We start from the raw sequence: 24218 nt of genomic DNA, 5'->3' as shown, positions 1-24218 counted from the left end.
ATTCACCATTCATGGGCCTCAGTTCGTGGCCAGGTAAAGACTACCGACACTGTTCTTTCTGAAAAAGCAGGTGAGATCATGGGCCGCGAGAAAACTGCAACCCAAACCCAGGAGCGCGGGCTCGCACCGCCCCAGGCCCCGCCCCGCGAGGCCCCGCCCCCGGCACCCTCCAGGTCCCGCCCCTCGCAACCCCGCCCCTTCCGCCGCCGAGCCCGGAGCGTGCACGCACCGAGACGCCTTGCGGGAGCGAGCGCGTCCGGGAGCCCGCGGGCCGAGAAGCGCAGCGGGTTGGGAGACCGGCGCCTGCGACTCAGGTGAGGGCGGGCCCAGGACGGCGAAAGGGTTAAAAGCGTAGCCGGGGAGCTGAGGGAAGGAGCGGCTGGGTCTCCGAGGGTCGCTGCTCCTGGGGACCTGGGGCAGGGGAGGCGGGCGGGTTGGGAGCCGGGCTGCCGGGTGGGTGGGGGTTAGGGTTAGGCACGGTGTGGGGGAGGGGCCGTGGGCTCAGAGGTGCAGTTTAGAGGGGCGGTACCCGGCCTTGGGCAGGGCGGGGTTGGCTGGGGAGGGGTTTAGTTGCAGGGGCCGCGGATTTGGTGCCGGCGTTTGCTCCGGAAGCAGCCCAGGGTTTAGCTTTTTGCGTTGGGGAGGGTCCAAGAGCCAAGGCTAGCCCAGGTGCAGAGGAAGGGCCATCGGGAGACACCCTCCCGGTACCGTACAGAGGTTCAGGACGCCGCAAGACTCAGAAATCCTTGGCTTCCGGGGTTTCAATCCTCTGGCAGCTCCCTGTTTTTTGTGTTTTGAGATCCTATTCAGAATAGTAGAAGGGCAAAGGTTGCCACTCGAATAGATTAAATTTAGCTACACATCCATCATAGTTGAAGAAACTTGTGAACAAGTTGTGAAACAGGGGTGATCCTCCTAAGAGTCAGAACACTGGCTTTGCAGTTACTGTCCTGTTCTATGTCAGTTCTGTGAAGAGTGTCTTGCTCTAAGCATCAGGTTGCTTCTGCCAATTTTTCTATTTTAAAGTTTTGTTAAACTCATGCGCCATGTGCTTTCTCACCTGCGTCAGTTACTTAGGCACCAGCAACGTTCAGGATGTTGACATTCCCCATGTACTGAAAGGTGATGGAGCACAATTGTTTGGAGACCATCTGGTTTGTCCAACACTAATCTTCCTGCAGTATCTCTACATACATCTGAAATCTCTCAAAGATAACCTGAGATAATTTGTGGGAAGATGCTTATTTTAGTAGTGGTATTACAGCTCTGCTTTTTATCATTTAAGAGTTTTGGGATCAGAAGTCATTACATTACTGTTTCTGTGACTGCATTAAGTCATATAAACTGTCATCCATCTGGAGATTATTTATTGTAGGATTCCAAGATTGGAAATAACTGTACAGAGGACCTGGTACAACTCCCCTTTGTCTTACAGATAAGGAAATTGACACCTGGCAAGGTAAGAATTTTGCCTAAAGTCACCGAGATTAGGCTAGAAGTTTGGCATTTTGACTGTTAAGTCTGTTTTGTTTTGTGTTTTTCTTTCCATTTTATTGTGCTTCTTAGTCCATTTGGTAGGAATAGGAGATGGAATTGATTTAGCAAATGTTTGTAGAGTGATTGAGTTCATACTCCTTGTGGTCCTGTTAGTTTAGTTCAGTCCTATGGCCTCAGCTTTACAGCTGATTCAGGCCATTAGCCAAATGAGATACTTTCTGAAGATATATCTTTTTTTTAAGGACTTATTTATTTGAGAGACAGAGCCTAAGTGGGAGGAGCAGTGGGAGAGGGAGAATCTCATGTGGATTCCCCACTGAGCATGGAGCCTGATACAGAGCTCGATCTCACGACCCTGAGATTACAGCCTGAGCAAAACCATGAAGAGTTGGACCCTTAACCGACTGTGCCCCCCAGACAACCCTCTGAAGATGTGTTGATTTATACATTTATAAAGAAGACCAGCAGTGTTCATTTATTATAAGAAGGAAAAAAATAGCATTATATTTACATGGTTACAAATACCAAATGGACCCTTAGTTGGCAGATTAGCTACTAAGTTTACTGGTGTGGTCAAATGCTTGGAGACTCCAAGTTGTTTTGTTTTTGTTTTTAAAGATTTTATTTATTTGTCTCTGAGACAGAGAGCGAGTGAGGGAGAGCACAAGCAGTGAGGGCAGGCAGAGGGAGAAGCAGGCTCCCTTCTGAGCAAGGAGCCTGCTGTGGGACTCATCCCAGGAGCCTGGGTCATGACCTGAGCTAAAGGCAGACGCTTAGACAGCCACCCAGGCGTCCCGAGACCCCAGAGCTTATGTGGACTAAAGTCATATTAACATGTTCCCCTTTCAAAATTGCAATTGACAGTTTATGTAGGAGGTGTAGTGTTAAGAATGTGTGTTTGTAGTCTGGCAGACCTCAGTTTCATTCATTCATAACTGTTGAGATTGGGCAAGTTATTTATCTACTTTGATCCTCAGTTTTAGTATCCGTAGAATAGATCTGATGACCCTGTGTTGCACAGTTGTAGGAATTAAATGAGATTCACGAAAGGCCAGGCACTTAATAGGCCCTCATTAAATAATTTATTGTCAGTGTCTGAGCTTTACTAGTCTATATGGTTGATTTTTTTCTTCATGAAGGCATAACAAAGAGTTACTAAAAAAAAAAAAGCAATAATTGTTAAATTATTTTTTAATATTATTTTTTAATTATTATCTTTTAAAGATTTTATCTATTTATTTGAGAGAGGGAGAGAGAAAGGGAGCATGAGCAGGGGGAGGGACAGAGGGAGAGGGAGAAGTGAGCAGAGAGCCTGTTGCAGGGCTAGATCTCAGGACCCGGGGATCATGCCCTGAGCCGAAGGAAGATGCGTAACCAACCGAGCCACCCAGGCACTCCAAGAAATTATCTTATAGTAGAGAGATTATTGGCCTGAAAAGTTTTAAGTTATGAACTCTGATCTGTTTATCAGTGATCTGTTTAATCTCTAAGTCTCACTTTGCTCAAGTGTAAAATGAAGGTATAAGAAATTCTGCAGATTTGGGAGTTACTTTAGAAGCATTCTGAGCAGCAGGAGACCTGCTAGAAAAGGTTTGAAGATTGAGATGAGAATGCAGTAGTAGAAGAGAGAAGAGGTGTGTAGCTGTAGTTAAGGTAAGAGGATAAAATATTAAAACTGGACTTGAGTTTGACTATTTTCTGGGCCAGAATATTTTTTGAAGGAGTGTTAGTATCAACCAGACCCCTGGGATTCCTACCTTTCTATCTGGAGGTATGACTGCATATATTTGTCTAGATTTTCTTTGGAACATAAACAATGGACTCCTTGGACCATATGCTGACGGATCCCTTGGAACTGGGTCCATGTGGAGATGGCCATGGCACTCGTATTATGGAAGACTGCCTCCTGGGGGGCACCAGGGTTAGTCTGCCCGAGGACCTTCTGGAGGACGTAAGTAGTAGCAACACCACCGTCTTCTTTCTGTCACCTTGCCCCTAACCACTATTCTAAACCTTTTCCACACACTGAAGGTTTTCAGTCTTTTGTGTACCCTTTGGTTTCATTTTCTACAATGCAGCCAGAGTGATATCTCTCACTTTTTTAATGTAAAGTCTTTAATAATGTGTTCAGAGAAGAAAGTACAAGCTGTATACCGAAGCCGTATTTTTAACCAGATAATTCTGAGCAGTTAACAAGAAATTAGATATTTTGAGGACAGAATTATGGATGTGCTTACATTGAATTTGTTACCCACATTGTGGATCGTGAAACAAAATCCAGGCATACTGTATCTGTTCATCAAGCAAGTAACCTCTAGTCAGTTAGTAGTACATGTCCTGGATGGGATATCCGTGTGCTTTTGGCCCCTTTCACAGGCAGGCTATGTAATCGTCATCATCATTAAGGCGGCTCCCACTTATTAAGTGCTTATGTGTAAGGCATTGTGTATGCCAAAAAGTGTATTTATTTTTCTCCTTTCTTTTGCCATTATCACATATACAGACAGGTGTAGGGTGTCATATCAAGCATTCATTTGTACATCATTCAGTTTTAGGAGATAATTGCACTTAGTCCTCTGTGGTTCAGATTTTTTCGTTCCTAATATGTCAAATATTATAGATAAAATAATGCCACCATTTATTCTCTCTGCCACCTGAAGTAACAACTACTGAAGTGACATGTATATCCTTCCCATCCATGTTTTCTTTGCACAGTCTTTCAGATAAATCTCTTTCTGTTATTCATTTAGTCAGCAGACGCTTACTTTATTACATACCTACTTGGGCAGAACTGAGACACAGGAATAAAGTGGTGTGCAAAAGTAGACTTGCAGGGGGACAGTTTGGACACTGAGGTGCTCTTGGTACATGCATGCAAGAGATGCCTGGTAGGTGGTTCGAATTCTGGCTTTTCTCCTGCTTCAGCCCTTTGGTGGCTCTCCATTGTCCTTAGGATAAAGTCACAGGTACTTAACATGTTTTTAGGTCCCTTGCTCCTCTTCTGTCTGCTGCTCCCTCCCTCTGCGTCCTTGCGCTAGCTATGCATTGCCTCAACTGTTTTCATTATTCAAAAAATGGACTGTATCATATAGAAGAAGAGTATATAAAATCCATATAAATAAAACACGGATAAAACAACCATGTAGCTACAAGAAGTAGAACGTTGCCAATACTATTCAGGCCCCCACAGGTATCTTTTATATTAATTATTCTTCTGTTTTTATGGTTTTGCTCTGGATTTTTAAATTTTTGTTTATTTATCTTTAATTTCTATGCCCAGCGTGAAGCTTGAACTCATGATTCACATGCTCTACCGACTGAGCCAGCTGGGTGCCCCTGCTCTGTTAGATTTTTAACTCTCCTCCTTCAGCACTTTTTTTCCTTTTCCTTTTTTTTTAATCCTTTAACTATCTTAAATGTCACTTTTTCTGGTAGGTGTTCTCTGACACCTTGGGTGTGGGACACGGGCTTCTCCTGTATGCTTCTGTGCACATCAGCTTTTCTTTAGTTACATTGTAATTGCTGGTCTCCCCCCTACCCCCACCGAAACAAGCCGCCTAGCTTAGTACTCAGCACATAGAAGGTATACAGTATATAACTGAGCTGAGATTGAACTCCGTCCTGCTGCTTGTCACTCTTGGCAGGTGACTCAACTGCTCTTCCTCTCCTCCCTTGTTAACTTTTTCCTGCCCCTCATCTCAAGCTGAATTCAGGTAGAAACTGACATCGTTTTTCCTTTGGGTTATTATTTACTGTTGGGTATAAGATAGTGGTTTAAATGTTGTTGTTAATCTCTAAGAATTGAATAAAGATCGATGACTTTTTTTGTTGTTGTTAAGATTTTATTTATTTGTTAGAGAGTGCGTACACACAAGCAGGGGGAGTGGCAGGCAGACGGAGAAGTAGGCTTCCCACTGAGCAGGGAGCCCAATGCAGGACTCGATCCCAGGACCCTGGAATCATGACCTGAGCCCAAGGCAGGTGCTTAACTAACTGAGCCACCCAGGCATCCCAGTAACATTTTGGTTTAAACCAACTTAAAAACTTGGGTATAGTGATGGTTGCACAACAGTGTAAATGTACCTAATATCACTGTACACTTAAAAATGGATAAAATGGTAAATTTTATGTATATTTTACCGCTCATGGAAAAACTTAAAAGTTTTTGTTTCTCTCTTATTTACTTGTCTACTTTTCCTCATTGTCCTAGCCTGAGATATTCTTTGATGTAGTCAGCCTCTCAACATGGCAAGAAGTATTGAGTGACTCTCAACGTGAACACCTCCAGCAGTTTCTGCCTCGCTTTCCTGAAGACAGTTTTGAGCAGCAAAATCAGCTCATCCTAGCCCTATTCAGTGGGGAGAACTTCCGCTTTGGGAACCCTCTGCACATTGCCCAGAAGCTTTTCCGAGGTATGTAGGTTGGCATTCTTTTTTTTTTTTTTTTTAAAGATTTTATTTATTTATTTGACAGAGATTACAAGTAGGCAGAGAGGCAGGCAGAGAGAGAGAGGGTGAAGCAGGCTCCTTGCTGAGCAGAGCGCTAGATGCGGGTCTCAATCCCAGGACCCTGGGATCATGACCTGAGCCAAAGGCAGAGGCTTTAACCCACTGAGCCACGCAGGTGCCCCGGCATTCTTTTTTTTGAGAGGAGTGAAAGAGAAGGAACACGTTCACTTATGTGAGTACTACTTTCTTCATTTATTATATTTATTTTCATGTACTGATATTGACTCAGAGCCCAATTGTGTGCAACACTTTGCGTAGGCAATTCTTTTTTTAATAAAATTTTTAATTTACACAGGAAGTATATCAATCATAAATGATTTGTTGTAAAATGAACTTAACTGTGTAACCACCACCTGGATCAAGAAATAAAACATTACATGTGTCTTATAGACACCTTTTTTGAGTAGTCTTTTTTTTTTTTTTAAGATTTTATTTATTTATTTAACAGAGGGAGATTACAAGTAGGCAGAGAGGCAGGCAGAGAGAGAGAGGAGGAAGCAGGCTCCCTGCTGAGCAGAGAGCCCAATGCGGGACTCGATCCCGGGACCCCGAGATCATGACCTGAGCCGAAGGCAGCGGCTTAACCCACTGAGCCACCCAGGCGCCCCTTGAGTAGTCTTTAAAAAAATTTCTAAACAGTGTATCATTTGCTTTTTCCTGCATACAGATGTGTGTATGTGTATTTGTGTGTCACACATACATACACTTTTTCTGCAGAAAATGTGATACTTTACTGTCAGGTATTTGAGCATGCGTGTGTCTTTAACAAGGATGTACTGCCATATAATCACAGTCCTGTTCTCACACCCAAGAAAATTTATACTGCACAAATACCATAGAATATCTCCTATTCAGAAGTTATCACTGGTTTCCTAAATCTCCTTTATGGTGGCCTATTTAATTTTTTTCCTTTTAAGTTCATATCTATTCAAGTTTATGCATTGTGTTTGGATTTCATGTCTCTTGGCTTCCTGAACCTAAGGCCCTCTGGCTTTTTTGTCTTTCAAAAAACAATGATTTCTTTTTTTTTAAGTGTGACTGACATGCAATATATTTTTTTTAGGTGTACCTCTTGATTCTCTGTATATATATATATTTTTTTAAGATTTTATTTATTTATTTGACAGATCACAAGTAGACAGAGAGGCAGTCAGAGAGAGAGGAAGGGAAACAGGCTCCCCGCTGAGTGGAGAGCCTGATGGGCTTGATCCCAGGACCCTGCGATCATGACCTGAGCCAAAGGCAGAGGCTTAACCCACTGAGCCATCCAGGTGCCCCAGTTCTCTATATTTTGAAGTGATCCCCATGATACATCTAGCTACCACCTGTCGTCATACAAGTTGTTACATATTATTAACTATTTTCTGTATGCTGTACATTGTATCCTTTTGTCATATTTATAACTGGATGTTTGTAGCTTAATCCCTTTCTCCTATTTTGCTTATACCAACCCCCCACCCCCCAAACACAAGGCAGTCATCACATTGTTCTCTGTATCTGCCTGAGTCTGTTCTTTTGGTTGTTCATTTGTTTTTCAGATTTTATATACAAATAAAACTCTGATACTTGTTTTTCTCTGACTTCGTTCAGTAAGCACAATACCCTCTGGATCCATCCATGTTGTCTCAAGTGACAAGATTTCATTCTTTTTTTAGGCTGAATAGTAGTCTGTTATATCTATCTGTAAACTCTTTATCCATATAGTCATCTATGGATGAATGTGTTATATTGCTTCCATGGCTTGACTCATGTAAATAATTTCTCGGTGAACATAGGGATGCATGTACACTTTTTGAATTAGTGTTTTCAGTTTCTTCAGATAAATACCCAGAAGTGGAATTGCTGAATGGTAGTTCTGTTTTTAATTTTTTAAGGAACTTTATACCGTTTTCCATAGTGGCTGCTCATTTCCACCAACAGTGCACGAGGGTTCCATTTTCCCCACATCCTTGTCACTTGTCATTTCTTGTCTTTTTGATAATAACCATTCTCACAGGTGTAAGGTGATATCTGGCAGTTTTGATTTGCAGTTCCCTGGTGATGAGTGATGTTGAGCATCTTTTCATGTGCCTGTTGTCCATCTGTATGTCTTCTTTGGAGAAACGTTTGTTCACATCCTCTGCTTATTTATTTTTTTTCTCTGCTTATTTTTAATTGGATTGTTTTTTTGATGTTGAATTGGAATTCTTTATATAATTTAAATATTAATTCCTTACTGGATATGTCATTTGCAGATATGTTCTCCCAGATAGGTTGCCTTTTTGTTTTGTTGATGGTTTTCTTTGCTTTCCTTTGTTTTCTAATTTGATGTAGATCCATTTGGTTTTGTTTGTTGGTTTTTATTTTGTTTTTGTTTTTTGCTTTTGTTGCCCTTGCTTGAAGAGAGAGATCCAAAAAAATTCTCTAAGACTGGTTCCCAAGAGTTTACTGCCTGTGTTTTTTTCTAGAAGCTTGGGATTTTCAGCCTTACATTTAAGGGTTTTTTTTTTAGGATTTTACTTATTTGAGAGAGCACAAGCAGTGGGTAGAGGCAGAGGGAGCGGGAAAGACAGACTCCCTGCTGAGTGGGGAGCCAAAGACTGGGCTGTAGCTTAGGACTCCAAGATCATGATCTGAACCAGAGGCAGATGCTTAACCGACTGAGCTTCCCAGGCCCCCCTTACATTTAAGTTTTTAATCCATTTTGAATTTATTTTTGTGTGTGGTGTAAGAAAGCAGTCTAGTTTTATTCTTTTGCATGTAGCTGTCCAGCTTTGCCAGCACCATTTCTTCTTCTTCAAAGAAGAAACTCTTTCCTCTTTTGTATATTCTGTCTCCTTTGCTGTAAATTAATTGATTATATAACCTAGTAGGTTTATTTCTGGACTCTATTCTGTTCCCTTGATCTGTGTGTCTCTTTGTGCCAGTACCATCATGTTCTGATTACCGTAGCTTTATAGTGTAGTTTGAAATAAAGGAGCATGATCTCTCCAGCTTTGTCTTTCTTTCTCAAGATTGCCTTGGCTATTTGGGGCCTTTTGTGGTTCCGTACAAAACACACTGATATTTTTGAAGAGTCCAGGACACTTGAATTCTAAAATGTCCTGCTTTCTGGGGAATTGTCTTGTTTCCTCATCACTGGATTTGGCTTAAACATTTTGTTACTTCTTTCCCACCATCATCTCAGGAGGCATATGAGGTCAGTTTTTCCAGTGTTGGTAATGATGCATTTGATTACTTGGTTAAGTGGTGTCTGCCAGACATACTCCTTCTAACAGTACCTTTTTTCCTTCATAATTCAGAGGAAAAAAATGTAAAATGGTACTTTTTCCCCAAAAGCCTTTGTTTTACTCAGTGGTTTAACACCCATTAATGATCCTTGCCCTGAGTCAGTTATTACATTGGGGATTGCAAAATGGTTTGGGGCCACTATTAAGCCACGGTTTCCTCTCTCTCCCAGGGAGAGCAGCAGAAGAGGCCTCTTCTCCCCTTTCTGGGGTGACTTTACTTTGGCAGGAGGCCCTAAAAGTACAGTGCATTTCCCTGAGTTTTGGAAAGTTGGGCACAATCACTATAAAAGCCTGGACAGGGCAGGCTTATCATTGCATAACTTTTATTATCTCTGCTGTTTTAAACTAGCTTTCCTTTCTTTAGTGACCTACTGGTTTACCAGCCGTGTAGCTGGCAAAGGTGTACTTCTCTGCAGCAGGGGCCTCAGGTAGGAGTAAACCATCTCTTCCGATAGAGCCTGCCTGCTTTTGGTGGGGTTGTGACAGGGACCTTGTGAAACGTATGCCTGGGCTGCTGTGCTGGCATGTTTCCCCCCACAGCAGTGTGCTGGTGTGGTGAGGACGCAAACAAGGAATGTCAAGACAGGAAATCCTGTGCGTTTCACTCTGAGCGCAGTCATATTTTGTTCTAGTGTTGCTGCCGACAGCTGCATGACTGTGCTTACTTTGTATTTTTTCACCTTGCTTAGCTTTCCTGATTCTGTTTTAAGTGTTCACCTTTTCCTTAAGTTCCACATGCTTAGCAGACTCTTGCTTCCTGCTTCATAAAGGATCTTCTGTCATAAACTCCCCACTTCCTACTTCCAACCTATACTCCTGCTCCCTGTTTTCATTTCCATTCTGATGTTCTTGCCTCTGAGGAGGAAGGAGTTTTGTCTTCTGTTTGAGATTAACCTCTGCTTTTGATCCTTTCATCTTTTACCTCCTCTGGGACCTCTTTTCCTTCATTTAACCATCCCTTCTGTACTGTGTATTCACTCTATCTCGCTGTTCGTTCCACTGGCTCTTCTTCAGCCTACAGATGTGTTCAGGAGTCTCACACTAAAAAAAAGTCCTTCACCATCTGTTCCCTCAGTTGTCCTCTATCATTTGCCTTTTTATCTCCAAGCTGGTTGAAAGACATCCATAGCTATTCCTTTCAGTCATTCTGCCCCTATTCCCTTGTGACTCTTCTGTTTTTACCTCACAGACAGTGCTCTCACTAATGCCACCAGTGACCTTTTTTTTCCTTCAACTTTTTTACTTTTAGATTTCAAAGCTACAGAAAGGTCACAAGACTTTATAATGGACACCCATATACAGTTGACCTGTGAACACTGTGGGGCTGAGGGGCGCCTGCTTCCCACTCACTCACAGGTCCATGTGTAACTTTTGACTCCCCCAAAGCTTACCTCATAGCCTGGTATTGACTGGAAGTCTTACAACAGTCGATTAACATGTTATTTACATATTGTATTTATATGTGATACATACTGTATTTTACAACTTTTATTTACAACCTTTTTATTTTTTATTTTTATTTTATTTTATTACTTTTTTATTTTTATTTTATTTACAACTATTTTATTTCTTTAAGCTAGAGAAAAGAAAATGCTAATAAGAAAATCATAAGGAAAATATATTTACAGTAAGTACCATAAAAAAATCCACATAGAACTTGACCCACATGCTTTCAAACTCATGGTGTTCAAGGGTCAGCTCTACTCTTCACCAGATCCACCAATTATTAACATTAACATCTTGCCACATTGGCTCTCATCGTTACTGTAGATTATTACTGTCGTTTTTTTGCTGAACCATTTGAGAGTATTGCAGACATTGCAGCCCTACATTTTTCATCATTAATGTCTGAAGAATAAGAACATTTTCTTACATAACCACAAATGATCAGATTCAGAGATACTACAAATACAGAATTTTTCTGTGTTTAAATTCTGTATGTACATGTAAAATGTAACGTAGATGAGCCGTTACCTAGTTACATCACATCTCACCAGTGAGCATTTTCCCTGCTCCATGTCTCTTTAGTGAGCAAGTAATTTCCAAACCAGCAGATGCATTTTATTTTATTTTTTATTGTTTTAAAAAGATGTATTGGGCGCCTGGGTGGCTCAGTGGGTTAAGCCGCTGCCTTCGGCTCAGGTCATGATCTCAGGGTCCTGGGATCGAGTCCCGCATCGGGCTCTCTGCTCAGCAGGGAGCCTGCTTCCCTTCCTCTCTCTCTGCCTGCCTCTCTACCTACTTGTGATCTCTCTCTGTCAAATAAATAAATAAAAAATCTTAAAAAAAAAAAAATAAAATAAAAAATAAAAAGATGTATTTATTTGAGAGAGTGGGAGTGTAAGAGCACACGTATGGGGAGGGAAAGAGGGAGAGGGAGAATCTCAAGCAGATTTCCTGCTGAGTGTGCAGCTTGTTCCAGGGCTCACTCCCATGACCTTGAGATCATGATTAAAGCTAAAATCCAGAGGTAGACGCTTAACTGACTGAGCCACCCAGACACCCCCAGCAGATGCTTTTTAGTTCTCTACTTGCTCCATGCACAGCATCACAGTCTTTTTTTTTTTTTTTTTTTTAATTACTATTTTAGCAAGCTCTACACCGAACATGGGGCTTGAACTCATGACCCCGAGATGAAGAGTCTCATGCTCTACCAGCTGAGTCAGTTGGGTGCCCCTGTGGAGCCCAGCGTCTGCTGTCATGGGCACTTTCTTCATCTTGAGACTTTCCTCCCTTTTGCATCAGTGACTCTTCCTTGGCCTGGATCTCCTCCTGGTTTCTGACACCCTACCTCACGCACCCTAGTTTCTCTGCTAACCCCTGTTCCGCTCACTGGTCCCGTCTGTGTTACTGCTGTTGAGGTACCGTTCTTACCTCTATACTTGTCTGCTTTCATTCACTGTCTCTTCATTGCCGACTGCCGGGCTGCTTTAGCAGCCACCTCCACACAGCTGCTACAGCGAGCTCCTTAAAACCTCCCTTCTCAGAATATTTAGCAGTTGCCTTCACTTAAAATAAAATTCAGTGTCTGCAGGGCTCTATGTGACCTGGCCCCTGCCCACTTATCCCAACTTCATCTGGTACTGCGCTCTCCTTTCCTCACTGTTAACTAGCCCACCGCCAGCCAATAGAAATGTTACATGAACCGGGGCACCTGGTGGCTCAGCTGGTTAAGTGACTCTTGATTTCAGCTCAGGGTTGTGAGATCGAGTCTGGCATTGACTCCCCACTCAGTGGGAAGGCTGCGTCACTCCCTTTCCCTCTGCTCTTCCCCCCGCCTTGCTCTCCTTCTCTCAGATAACTAAATCTTAAAAAAAAAAAAAAAGATGAAATATGTGTGTTCAAGTTAAAATTTTCCAGTAGCTGCGTTAAGAATCATAAAGGCAGTTAATTTTAATGAGACATTTTGATCTATTGTAATTATTATTAATTTCTTTCCTTTTTTTTTTTTTTTTTTAAAGATTTTATTTATTTATATGACAGGGAGAGACAAGCGAGAGAGGGAACATAAGCAGGGGGAGTGGAAGAGAGAGAAGCAGGCCTCCTGCTGAGCCGGGAGCCTGATATGGGGCTCGATCCCAGGACCTGGGATCATGACCTGAGCCAAAGGCAGATGCCCAACCACTGAGCCACCCAAGTCCTCCAGTATTTTCCTTAATACATACAAAATATTTTTTTCACAGAGGTATGGCATTTAATGGCTTTCAAAAAGTGGGGGAAACTAAATGCTGAAGGAACATAACTTCAAAGAAGTACAGAGGCAAAAAAGATACTCAGTTTTTATATATCAAACAGCATCAGTAGCATTCAACTCTTGGCTCGTTTCTTGAAGGTCACATCCTGTTTCCCGGAAGCAGGCAGCATAGCATGGTGGGTAAGACCTTGGACTGTGGAGCTGGATTACCTGGGTTCACACCTGCTTTCCCCTTTTATTAGGTGTGTGACCTTGGACAAGTTATTTAAATTTCCTCTCCTTCAGTTTCTTCATCTGCAAAATGAGGATTTAGTAGTGCCTTCTGTGGGGTGGTTATGAAGATTAAATGAGTTAATAGACGCAGGGTCCTTATATAGTGGCAGTTGTCAAGGGCTGGTCTTTTTTTAAATTTTTTTTTTTAAGATTTTATTTATTATTTATTTGGCAGGGATCACAAGTAGGCGGAGAGGCAGGCAGAGAGAGAGGAAGGGAAGCAGGCTCCCTGCTGAGCAGAGAGCCCAACTCGGGGCTCGATTCCAGGAACCTGGGATTATGACCTGAGCCGAAGGCAGAGGCTTTAACCCACTGAGCCACCCAGGCTCCCCAGTCAGGGGCTGTTCTAAGTAAACATTTGCTATTATTAGCTACATTGGATGGTATTAGGGTGGTTGGGGCAAAAAAGAGAAACACTGTGTACTTTAACTTTTCATTTTAGCCTTCTGAGATTAGCTTTTCAGTCTTTCCTTCTCAGTTTTCATCATGGTCTATCAGCTCAAATCCATATGTCCGAAGTAGACCTCTCCTCGACCTTTTTATCTCAGATGATAATATCAGTTTGTCATGTCCACTAATCAGGGTACCATGCTTAGTTGATCTCTGTGTGGCCCCCATCCTGTTCCAGGATCTGAACTATCAGCTGGTTTAATCCTTCTCCCTCAGGAATGTATCTCAAGTCTCTACTTCTGTTCATGTAACCACTATTTTACTTACTAGTCAGCTGATAGGTGCCAGACATTCTTTGAGGTTCTGGAAATATGGTAATGATCTTACATTCTCATAGGGAAGGACATGATAATAAACAAGAAAATACTTATGGGCATTAAGTACTTTTAAGAATGAGGAGGGTAATGGGACTAGAATGATGGGAAGGAGCTCTTTTAGACATGGTAGTTGGTGAAGATTTCTCTGATGAGATGGTATCAAGACAGGGACTTAATGAGGGTAGGATGACCAAGCTCTGAAAACACTGGGTGTTAGTAGGAAGCCTTGCATTTAGAGGGAACTTTAAGTACAAAGGCCTTGAGAAAATAGGGTACGTAGCCTATTCAGGAAACAGCTTGGAGGCCAGTAGGGCTGAGATAGAGGGAGCAAAGAGAAGACTGGTGGAAGATGAGGCCGGAGGGAGCCCAGGACACATGAAGGGCCTTCCAGGCTATCTTTCAGACCTGGGCTTTTATTCTGAGCGTGGAGGGAAGCTGCCATCCTCTCTCACCTAGACCTCCTGCAGGAGTTTTCTTTCTTCTCTCTTGCTCTCCAGCATGTCCTGCTTTAAACCCTTCAAATTATTCCCGTTGCACTTAGGATAAAATACAGCTCCACCCGTGCCCTATGGGTTTCTGTGTGGTTAGATCTCTGCCTGCCTTCCCAGGGCGTCGCCCGCTACCTCAGCTTTAGACCACTCTGTGTTAGTCATACATTTCCTCCAGCTTTGGGTTGTGCAGAGTCCTTGCTTGCATCAAATCTTCCTTAGCATGGACTGTTCCTTCTGCCTTCCCCCCATTTTTACTTCTTACTTTTAAATTCCCATTGATTTTCCTTCCAATTTTTTGTTTTGAAAATTTTTAAACAAACGGAAAAGTTGGCAAATAGTATAACAAACGTCTGTGTAACTTATTAATATTTATCAGTTGTTAACATTTTACCGTAGTTGCTTTTATTAGGCTTCATTTTATGTTTTGTTCCTTAGAGATCTCTTTCCCAAATATATCCCTCCTCACTCTCGGTAGTTGCTTCAAATTAATTCCCCAGAGTACTTAAAAAGAGTATCTATCTGTTTAACTGCTTATTTTTTGCCTCCCATGGACTGTAGGCTCCACATATGCAACAGTCATCTTTTCCTCTCCTGTCCTGTCTTCTGGTATCTAGCACCTTTTAAGCATGTGTTAGATATTTGTTGACCCGTATTCACACACAGTTGTGCCTCTGTTCTTCTCAGATGGACACTTCAACCCGGAGGTGGTCAAGTACCGGCAGCTGTGCTTCAAGTCCCAGTACAAGCGCTACCTGACATGTCAGCAGCAGTACTTCCACAGGCTGCTCAAGCAGATCCTGGCCTCCCGGAGCGTAAGTAGTGCTGGCCCCTGCATGTGGCACGGGGTCGCTGAACGCACACATCTCATCGCTTCAAGAAGTGGTTCGGGTACCGCACGCCGGCGATAGCAGTAAGAAGAAAACGGGACCAGTAAAGTCACCACACAGTTAGGCTGTATTGTCCTTTCTTACTCATTTTAAGATGTAGCCTGGTTTCAGAGATGTGAAAACATGGAAAAATGGTATCTCTTAAAACTGATGAAATATCATAGCTTCAGTCTTTAGCAAGGTCAGCAGATGGCTTTGAGATCCATCGTGGGTTGTTTAGGAGAAGCAGGTTGCTGCACAGCTGGCATGCGAGAGCACACAGGCCTCCAGATACCCTGACGGATGAATAGGGCACCAGGCTTCATGGCCTGGGAGTTGGACCTGTGTGGTAATTTTAGAGGCACGTGTTGTAGACTTGAGGAATGCACCAGAACGAACTTTGGGTGATGACGTGTATGCCCATCTGCTCTCTTCCTAGGACCTACTGGAGATGGCCCGACGGAGTGGCCCAGCCCTTCCCTTCCGCCAGAAGCGCCCTTCACCGTCCCGGACCCCTGAGGAGCGGGAGTGGCGGACCCAGCAGCGTTACTTGAAGGTCTTGAGGGAAGTGAAGGAGGAGTGTGGTGACACAGACCTGTCATCTGATGAAGAGGGTGAGTGTCTGTGGGCACTTGGAGTAGCTGGGATGTTGGATTTACACCAGCAGCTTGTTGTTCAGTTGGAGCCAGTGGTAGCCATTTATCTCCCGCGAAGGAAGCTATCCCAATTGTCTCTCTTGGGGGGAGGTGGATGATGGGACTCAGAACTCCTTAGTCTTTGGGCTCTGAGACGTTCCTGTTAGGTGGGGTGTGACTGCATACCTTTTTTACCCTTGATGCTTAAGTGGCATTTGAGTTTAGATGAGATGAATCCCTGCATGGCAGGGCTCTCCACAGTAGGCCTTCTGGTCCTATTGTGCCACTTGAGAGAACTGCTTTTCCCCTTACAGGAGAGTAGTAGTGACTGTTGGCCTGCTGCAATGCGACCCCATCACTCTGTTGAAGTCTCTCTTCCTGGAAGAGCCGTTTAAATGACCTAAATGTGCTCCAGTTCGTCTGGAGAAGGGTCAGAAAGGAATGGTGGAACCCTGGCCTCCATGTTGTTGGCTTAGCCTTGTTGAACCCAAATGGCCACTTACCCAATCTCCCCTATTGGAGTCCACAGCCACGTTGGATTTACAAGAAAAATTTTCTTTTGAAGATCTCAGCTCATGGCTTCCGAGCTCTCCAGCGCGTTCTCCTAGCCCTGCGGTGCCCCTGAGGGTGGTGCCCACGCTTTCAACCACGGATATGAGAACTGCAGGTGAGAGCTGAGTGATGCTGTGGACACTTCGGGAGAGCAGGACCTAGATCTGAGAACTAGGTTGGGGGTGCTGGATTCTTACCTACCAGGGAATCGAAGCATTCCTTAGAAGTGGGAGATTAGAAGTTTCTGTAGGATTCCACTTGTCTCCAAGTAGGTAGGCCTGCCTTTCTTCCTTCCTTTGTTTTGAAGCTTTTCCTTAGTTGCTGATCAGATGGTATTTTGGACTAAAGAAAGCAAGATTCTTAAAATAGCAATATTTAGGGGCAGTTCAGTAATAGAACAAGAGAGGTAATCAGAGAAGTTTCTTAGAATGTGAAATTAGAGAAGAACTTTTAACTGGGATAGGAATCAAAGAAGATGGTTAAGAATTTTTGAGGTGTTTTAGGAGCAGCTGAGATCATTCTTATCCATCAACATAGAGAAAAGCTGAAGAGTTGATCCTGTGACTATTTCAAGATTGTGCGTGCTTATAGTACATGGGAGTCAGAAGGGACACTCAGAAACAGGTTACTTTGAGTATCACAAGTGACCAGAAAGACTTGAATTTGAGCATCATGCTAGTGAATGACCTAGTCCATATGGTTTGGTTCATTTTCTCTCAGATAAAATAGAACTGGGGGACAGTGACCTGAAGATAATGTTAAAGAAGCACCATGAGAAGCGGAAACATCAACCAGTAAGATTGGGTGGGGTGGTCACTAGTGGTTTTTGGTCTAACATCTTTGGATTGGCGTTTGGGAGATAAAGGTAGTCACCATATCAAATATCTTTGGATAGGCTTTTAGGAGATAAGGTAGTCACCATATTGTTTATGCTTCCTTTTCTTTCGTTGTTGGGGAACAAGAGCCACTATAGTGGCTAGTTAACACCAGCAATATGAGAGGAAGACAGATGCTTGACCTAGTGTCTGATTTATATGGTATATGAATCACTATATACATTTTACCTGTGTTCAGAGAGGTTAAGGAGCTTGTCCTACTGCTAGGAAGTCAGGAGTCAGATTCTGTGTTCTTCCCACTTTTTACTCTTCCCACTTTTTACTCTCTGTTACTCTGCTGAGTCAAGGTGATGCCAGTGCAGCCAAGTCAGAGAGCAGAGCTCCCGTCCAAGAAAAGGCAGGGAGGTGGGAAGCGTCCCACATTGGAAATCAGCAAATTCCTTACCTTTTATGGACCGCATTTTCAGACTATAATATATAATGATATTTAAGAAGCTTGTTTGAAGAGCAGTAAGATAAGGAATGCAGAAGAGCTTTATAAACTAAATGTCATGCAATAGAAAGGTTGGAAGTGAGTTCTGTGTCCCGTTATGAAGGGGAGTAGTTTTTGTCTTTGTGTCTCTCTCTCTCTCTCTCTCTCTATATATATATATAAAAGACTTTATTTATTTATTTGATAGAACTCACAAGTAGGCAGGCAAAGAGAGAGGGGGGAGGCAGGCTCCCTGCTGAGCAGAGAGCCTGATGCGAGGCTTGATCCCAGGACCCTGAGATCATGACCTGAGCTGAAGGCAAAGGCTTTAACACACTGAGCCACCCAGGTGCCCCTCCATATATTTTTAATTGAACATGATTTCCCCAAGTGTGCCTAATATCTGATTGTATCTAGGTAAATTGGGAAAATAATCAGCAGTTTTAGCTTCTTTTGGGGGCCTGTATAACAAATCTTTGAATATCACATCCAGGATCATCCGGACCTTTTGACAGGGGACCTCACACTCAATGACATCATGACTCGAGTAAATGCTGGCAGAAAGGGCTCTCTAGCAGGTAAAGATGTCCTTTTTCGGTATATATCATCGGACTTTTGTGTTATGTTACATGAGCCTGTCTGTGTGGCAAAAATAAATGAGACCACAGCTTTCTTCTTGTTAATAGCTTTTGTTTAGTTATTGCTTGTTATGGACTTACAGGTGAAAAATGAGTATAAGATCAATACACTACATCTTTGGCTGTTTAATAGGTGTTAAAATTAACTTGTGAAATCTTTCAGTGGATTTGGTTAAAAAAAACAAAAAAAAGAGAAAAAAGAACTCAGTGTCTTATTACTTAAGACTTTTTTTTTCCCCATCTACTGGTGGATGTTCGGAAAATAGCATTTAGATGGGACCCTCCCTTCTTGATGTAGAAAATGCAGTTCTGTGATTTGTGTTGCCTTTTCTTCCTAGCCCTTTATGACTTGGCTGTCCTTAAAAAAAAGGTTAAGGAAAAAGAGGAGAAGAAGAAGAAGAAAATAAAACTGATCAAATCAGAGGCAGAGGATTTGGCTGAACCCTTAAGCAGTGCTGATGGGATCCCACCTCTCTCCCAGGCCCCTTCTCCGCTGGCTATACCTGCCATTAAGGAGGAGTAAGTGAGCAACAGAGATTCCTGCTCAAGGGTGAAAGATGAACCCGCGGTTTACCCAGCACTCATGCGTGGAAGAAGCCTGTGCATGTTGAATCTGCAAGACCAGAGTCCCAGGGGACCTGCTAGGGAACGTGTTTGGTGTGGTCCTTTATTGAACTTTTGTATGACTCTTAGAGGGTTTGGAGGACCTAAACCATCTGGGAATGTGTTCTTGGTCTCTTCAGTTGTTCTTTCATATTTTTTCCTTCCTTAGGCCTCTTGAAGATCTCAAACCTTGCCTTGGAATCAATGAAATATCTTCCAGTTTCTTCTCTCTTCTATTAGAGATCTTGCTGCTGGAGGGGCAAGCTAGTCTTCCCATGGTAAGAGTTTTGGAAAGGTCAGATGTACATTAGAGTTTTCAAATTGTAGAAGACTGGCAGTGTTAGCTGGAGAGGAATTCCAGGTTCCTCTCAGAGTTCTGCAGCTCACTTGCTCTGCGACTTGTAGATAGATTCTAGCTTGCTCGGGCGAGTCTGCAGGGTTGCTGATGTGGAACAGAACTCTGACTGGCTTCTGCCTTTGTGTTCCCTTAGCTGGAGGAACGGGTTTTGGATTGGCAGTCCTCTCCAGCCAGCTCCCTCAATAGCTGGTTCTCTGCGGCCCCCAACTGGGCAGAGTTGGTGTTACCAGCTCTGCAGTATCTTGCTGGGGAAAGTCGGGGTAAGATACTTTTTTCCTTAGGGTCAAGTATCCTCCCCCATTTAATTCATTTTCCTGTAAACCGCAACATTCCTGGTTAAAGCCCTGTGGTTTCACCTACTGCTGTGCTGTGGGGGTCTCCACTGTCCTGATCCACTATGAAACATTCAGAAGTTCTCTCGGGGCTCGGGGATCGCAGTTATTCGGAGTTTTGCGCTCTTTCTGACCTGTGCCGCTTGTTCATGTGATCCATTTCTTGGCAGCCGTACCTTCCAGTTTCTCTCCGTTTGTTGAATTCAAAGAGAAAACGCAGCAGTGGAAATTGCTGGGTGAGTAATTCATTCTGCTCCTCATAGCAGTGGGTTTTCATCCTTTCCCATCCCTGCTCAGCTGCTTTTGCTTTCCAGTCCATACAGCCCAATAGGATGTTGAGAACAGCAGTATTAAGCCTTACTTTGTTCAGTAAAAGAAGCAAAATATCTGTAAAAAAAAAAATCCTTCGTGACTCTCTTCGTATCTCAGGGTCAGAGTTTCACCCCCCCTCTGGATTTTGGCTCCCCCAAGTTGGGGTGGATGGATTGCCTTTCTAGGACAATGCACTCTGGTGTTGGCTGGGTTTATATCTGTGGGGCTCTTTTACAGTAGGACCCATAGTCATATTAATTGCACCTGTTCTTGTAGATTAACCTGCAATAGTGTAACTATTTTTCTTTCCTAACAGTGGGCTTTGCTATTGAGGATAACGTGCAACAGGATGTCAGACAGCCCTGAATACACTATTTCCAAGTAGCAGGATTGTTTTTTTCTTTTTTAAATTTATAAAGTCCCACTTACTAAGTTTTAGTATCATGTATCTGAAGCACTTTGATGACTTTTACCAATGATGGTGATCAGAGGAAAATTCCATGTTGATTTCCTACTGAAACTCACTAACCTTTCTCTTTACCCCCTAGAGTGATCTGTGAAGGGAAAGAAGGAGAGAAGATTTTAAGTGCAGTAGATTAATTTATTCCTTAAAATGTTTATTTGGCTTTTAGATGTCAGGGATTATGTTAGGTGCCAGAGTATATAATGAACAAATATTCATTCACATGAAAAAACAAACATATACATTCTGTGAGGGGAAAGTACTAGAAAGATGGAAGTTTATGACAAGGTGTTGGTGTATTCTGCAGAGTTGGGAGGACCTTCCTGAGGAAGGAACATTTCAGCAGAGATGTTAATGATGCCTGGGAGGGAGGGAGGCAGACTGAGGGGAAGAGCTTTCCATGTGGGGGAAACAGTATGGGTCAGCTAGGGAAGATTGGATGCGAGAAAATCACACAGGCCTATGTAGAGATGATGAGAATCTGGGGGCGAGGAGAGAGAATGGACAAATTGAGAAGTTGTAGGTGGTTAAAGCCATACGACTTGGTTATGACTGGCTGTAGGGAGTAAAGGGAGAGTGCTGTCAAGCATCACTTCCAGATTTGTGCCTTGTGGTGAAGCTGCCATTCATTGTGGTAGGCGGCTGTGGAGGGTGAGGGTGGAGATCCTGAGTTTAGTTTTGGACGTGCTGAGTGTGAGCTGCCTTCAGGGTGTTAAAGTGTTGATGTTGAGTAGGCAGTGTGGGTGAGAGGGAGTAGAGAGTGTGGGTTTAGAATCCAGATGGGAGAGTCAGGGCAGGGAGTTGTTGGCATATCTACAGTAGTCAAACCCAGAGGCGAAGTGAAGAGAAATGAGAACCTTTGACGAGGCCTTGAGAAGCTCCAAGACAGGGCAGGCTGAGTAGGAGAGCATCCTCCCCAAGGAGACTTGGGGGGAAACCATGAAATAGTTGGATCTTGGAAGCCAGGGAAGGACCCAGTCAGGAATTGGGGAGTAGTCATTAGTCTTGATCATCCTAAAAGGTTCAGTAAGATAAAGCCCATGGATTCGAGGACATGGAAGAGCTGGTGAATTTCTTGTAAGAGTGATTCCTTATCAGGATGACGGGCATCAAGGACAGTGGGGGGCTGAAGGCAACCCGTGATTGCTGACTGTGTTGCTCTTTCTGACTCTGTCAGCCTACTAGTGGCTGGAAGTCAGCCTGGAAGAAGACCTATGCCCGGGGTGGTAAACCTTATAGGACCAGCTAATAAGGATTTTAAGCTTGTGGACCTGATAAGACAGGTGGCCAGTTTGCTGACCCGTATGTAATGTAGCCCTTGGAAATCTGCGGGTGCTACCAGTCAGGGCCCCCTTTCCTATAGTCAGTTAAATATTGACCATCATACCTCTGGTTAAAGAGACGATGAATCTAAACTCCTTCTTAGAGGCTTAACAGGGAAGGGGATGATAGTAAGAGGGACTTGTGGCCAAGAAAGGCATTTTTTTCAATGAGAGAAACTCTGAGTCTAAGTGTTGATGTGAAGAGTACAGTGGAGAGAAGGAGATTGAAAATGCAGAAGAGAAGGGGGAATTCACCATGAAAACGCCTGAGAAAGAGGGAAAGGGATTGGCCTCGGTCGACAGGAGAGAGTGCAGTTCTTACTGTGGGGGCAGGTGGTGGACACCCAGCAGTCAGCTGGCGGGCTGTGTTTTTAAAAGTTCCCAGGTGATGATTCTGTGGATAGGGCTGGGGTTGAGGAACATTGCATTAGACATGTGGAGGATGGAGGAGTTTCAGGTAATAACAGAGTCCATTTGTGACTGTGGGAGTGAGTGGCTGGAGTGCAGTGGAGGGAGGTTGTGTGGACAGGAAGAACCACAAGGTTTGCATATTGGCCGTACTGCCCATCTGGATGTGCTAGTTGCCCAGTGTGCTGGCAGGAAGTGTCATGGTAAGAGGCCAGGTGAGCCAGTGCTCTGTGAGAAATGACTAGGTCAGTAGCTGCAAGAAGCAGGGGGCAGGGTGGAACAGGTGGGTGGGTGATGGTAAGAGTCTTGGGGACCAGGCCTTTGTTTTATTTTGATTTTCCAGAAGAGCTGGGGAAAGGTAGTCCGGAAGCAGTGATGGGATGGAAGGAGGAACTTGTGCAGAAGGGCGTGGCTGTGAGAGGACAGGCCGCCAGTACTTCCCAAGGTAGACTGTGGAGAAGCAGACTTCACATCCAATAAGGATGTGGAGGGAGTGATTGAGAAGGGGATTAGGCTGTGGGGAAATGGACTATGAAGGAGCAGTTCTAGAAGGCAGAGGAGTAGGGGAGTCTTCCCAGGATGAGAAAGTGGAGTACTTTTCGGGGACAGTGGGACTGTGCCTGACGACGGAGAGCATGTTTTGAGTCCTCAGAAGTGTCATCTCAGCTGCTTTGAGAAGGGTAGGCCCTGGGGGGCTGCATTCTTCCCACAAGCAGACCCAAGTGCTGGTGGTCTCTGTGGCTTCTAGCCTGGGCAGGAGACATAGGGACTGTCCTGTGATGGGTGCTTCCGTAGGAGACTGAACAAAGTAGTAGGGGAGGAGCGCACAGAGGGACGTGCTTATTTCTCTAGGTGGGTCAAGGTGGTCAAGCTTTTCTCCTGCCTGAGGGCCTGCTCATTGCTGTACGAGTTGGTAGAATGCTTCTGTTGCCCCACTATGAGAAGAAGCCTTTTCTGACCCCACAAAGATAGGAAAACTTCCCTAGGGTAAGCTCTCATGATATTTTTTGTGATACCTTTCACTCTGAGATTTTATTAACATGTATTCTTTTCTCACTTGACTATAAACTCTGTGAGAACAGAGACTGAGTTCACTGAGTAACCCCGCCTCTCATGCAGTGTGTGGCACGTGGTGGCTGCTCAGCAAATCCCTGGGAAATGAGCAATTCACTCAGGAAGCATCAGAAGTGTTGGTCCAGGCAGACAGAGAATGGAAGGCAATACAGCCTGAGGGGATAGTAAGTGCAAAGGACCATTACACCATAGGTTCTGATGGGTTCTTTCTCTGGCATAGATACAGCAAGTAAGAAGAAAGTGGGATTCTGAGCAACACCTTAGATTGTTCTATTATTATTGTTGTTGTTGTTGTTGTTGTTATTTGCCTTTTTAATTTTTTGATAGGCCAGGCCCAAGATAATGAAAAGGAATTAGCTGCACTCTTCCAGCTATGGCTGGAAACCAAAGACCAGGCTTTCTGTAAGGTACGGTTTTTAAGAAATAACCAGACTTTTCCTATTGGATTTCTAGAGCCCTTAAATTAGCCAAAATTCTTTAATGTGTTTACCTGTTAATGTTTCTTCTTTCTCCAGCAAGAGAATGAAGACAGCTCAGATGCCACAACACCTGTTCCTCGGGTGTGAGTATAATACTTTAATGGGGGGTGGTAGTCCATGAAATTATAGTTTAAGGTCCTGCCATGGTTTTGGTGATATTTCTTACTATGTTAGCATTGTAGTGAACTAGGTGTCCCCTGATTCTGACCTGCCTTAACATACCTGAGAAGGGTAACATGCTCCTATCAGTAAGAATGGCTTTCCGAGCAAAGGATTCTGAACTGGAGAGAGGATTGCATAGTAGACGCTCTGAAGAGCTTGTGATCCACCTTGGCGGAGGGCGTAGTCCTTTCCCTGAATTCTCCTTCA

At 43.6% G+C, this 24218-nt stretch overlaps 1 protein-coding gene across 6 annotated transcripts in view; it reads left to right on the top strand.

Moving 5' to 3' along the window:
- The first annotated feature begins 211 nt into the window (after positions 1-211).
- The window catches only part of NFRKB (nuclear factor related to kappaB binding protein), a 40356-nt gene continuing 16349 nt past the window's right edge, over positions 212-24218 (top strand). Inside the window, exons 1-15 of one of the 6 annotated variants that reach the window (XM_032356819.1) lie at positions 212-314; positions 1376-1459; positions 3293-3448; positions 5708-5909; positions 15184-15311; positions 15805-15979; positions 16566-16667; positions 17273-17346; positions 18354-18438; positions 18837-19017; positions 19271-19379; positions 19593-19719; positions 19962-20027; positions 23698-23777; positions 23886-23932. In XM_032356819.1, coding sequence (XP_032212710.1) covers positions 3314-3448; positions 5708-5909; positions 15184-15311; positions 15805-15979; positions 16566-16667; positions 17273-17346; positions 18354-18438; positions 18837-19017; positions 19271-19379; positions 19593-19719; positions 19962-20027; positions 23698-23777; positions 23886-23932 — 1511 coding nt within the window. In that variant the 5' untranslated portion in view covers positions 212-314; positions 1376-1459; positions 3293-3313. The other 5 variants (XM_032356814.1, XM_032356817.1, XM_032356815.1 and 2 more) reach the window with 5 other exon arrangements.

Source organism: Mustela erminea, chromosome 9, assembly GCF_009829155.1.
Source record: "Mustela erminea isolate mMusErm1 chromosome 9, mMusErm1.Pri, whole genome shotgun sequence".
NCBI classification, from domain to species: domain Eukaryota; kingdom Metazoa; phylum Chordata; class Mammalia; order Carnivora; family Mustelidae; genus Mustela; species Mustela erminea.
This window is presented reverse-complemented; position numbering and strand designations above follow the sequence as displayed.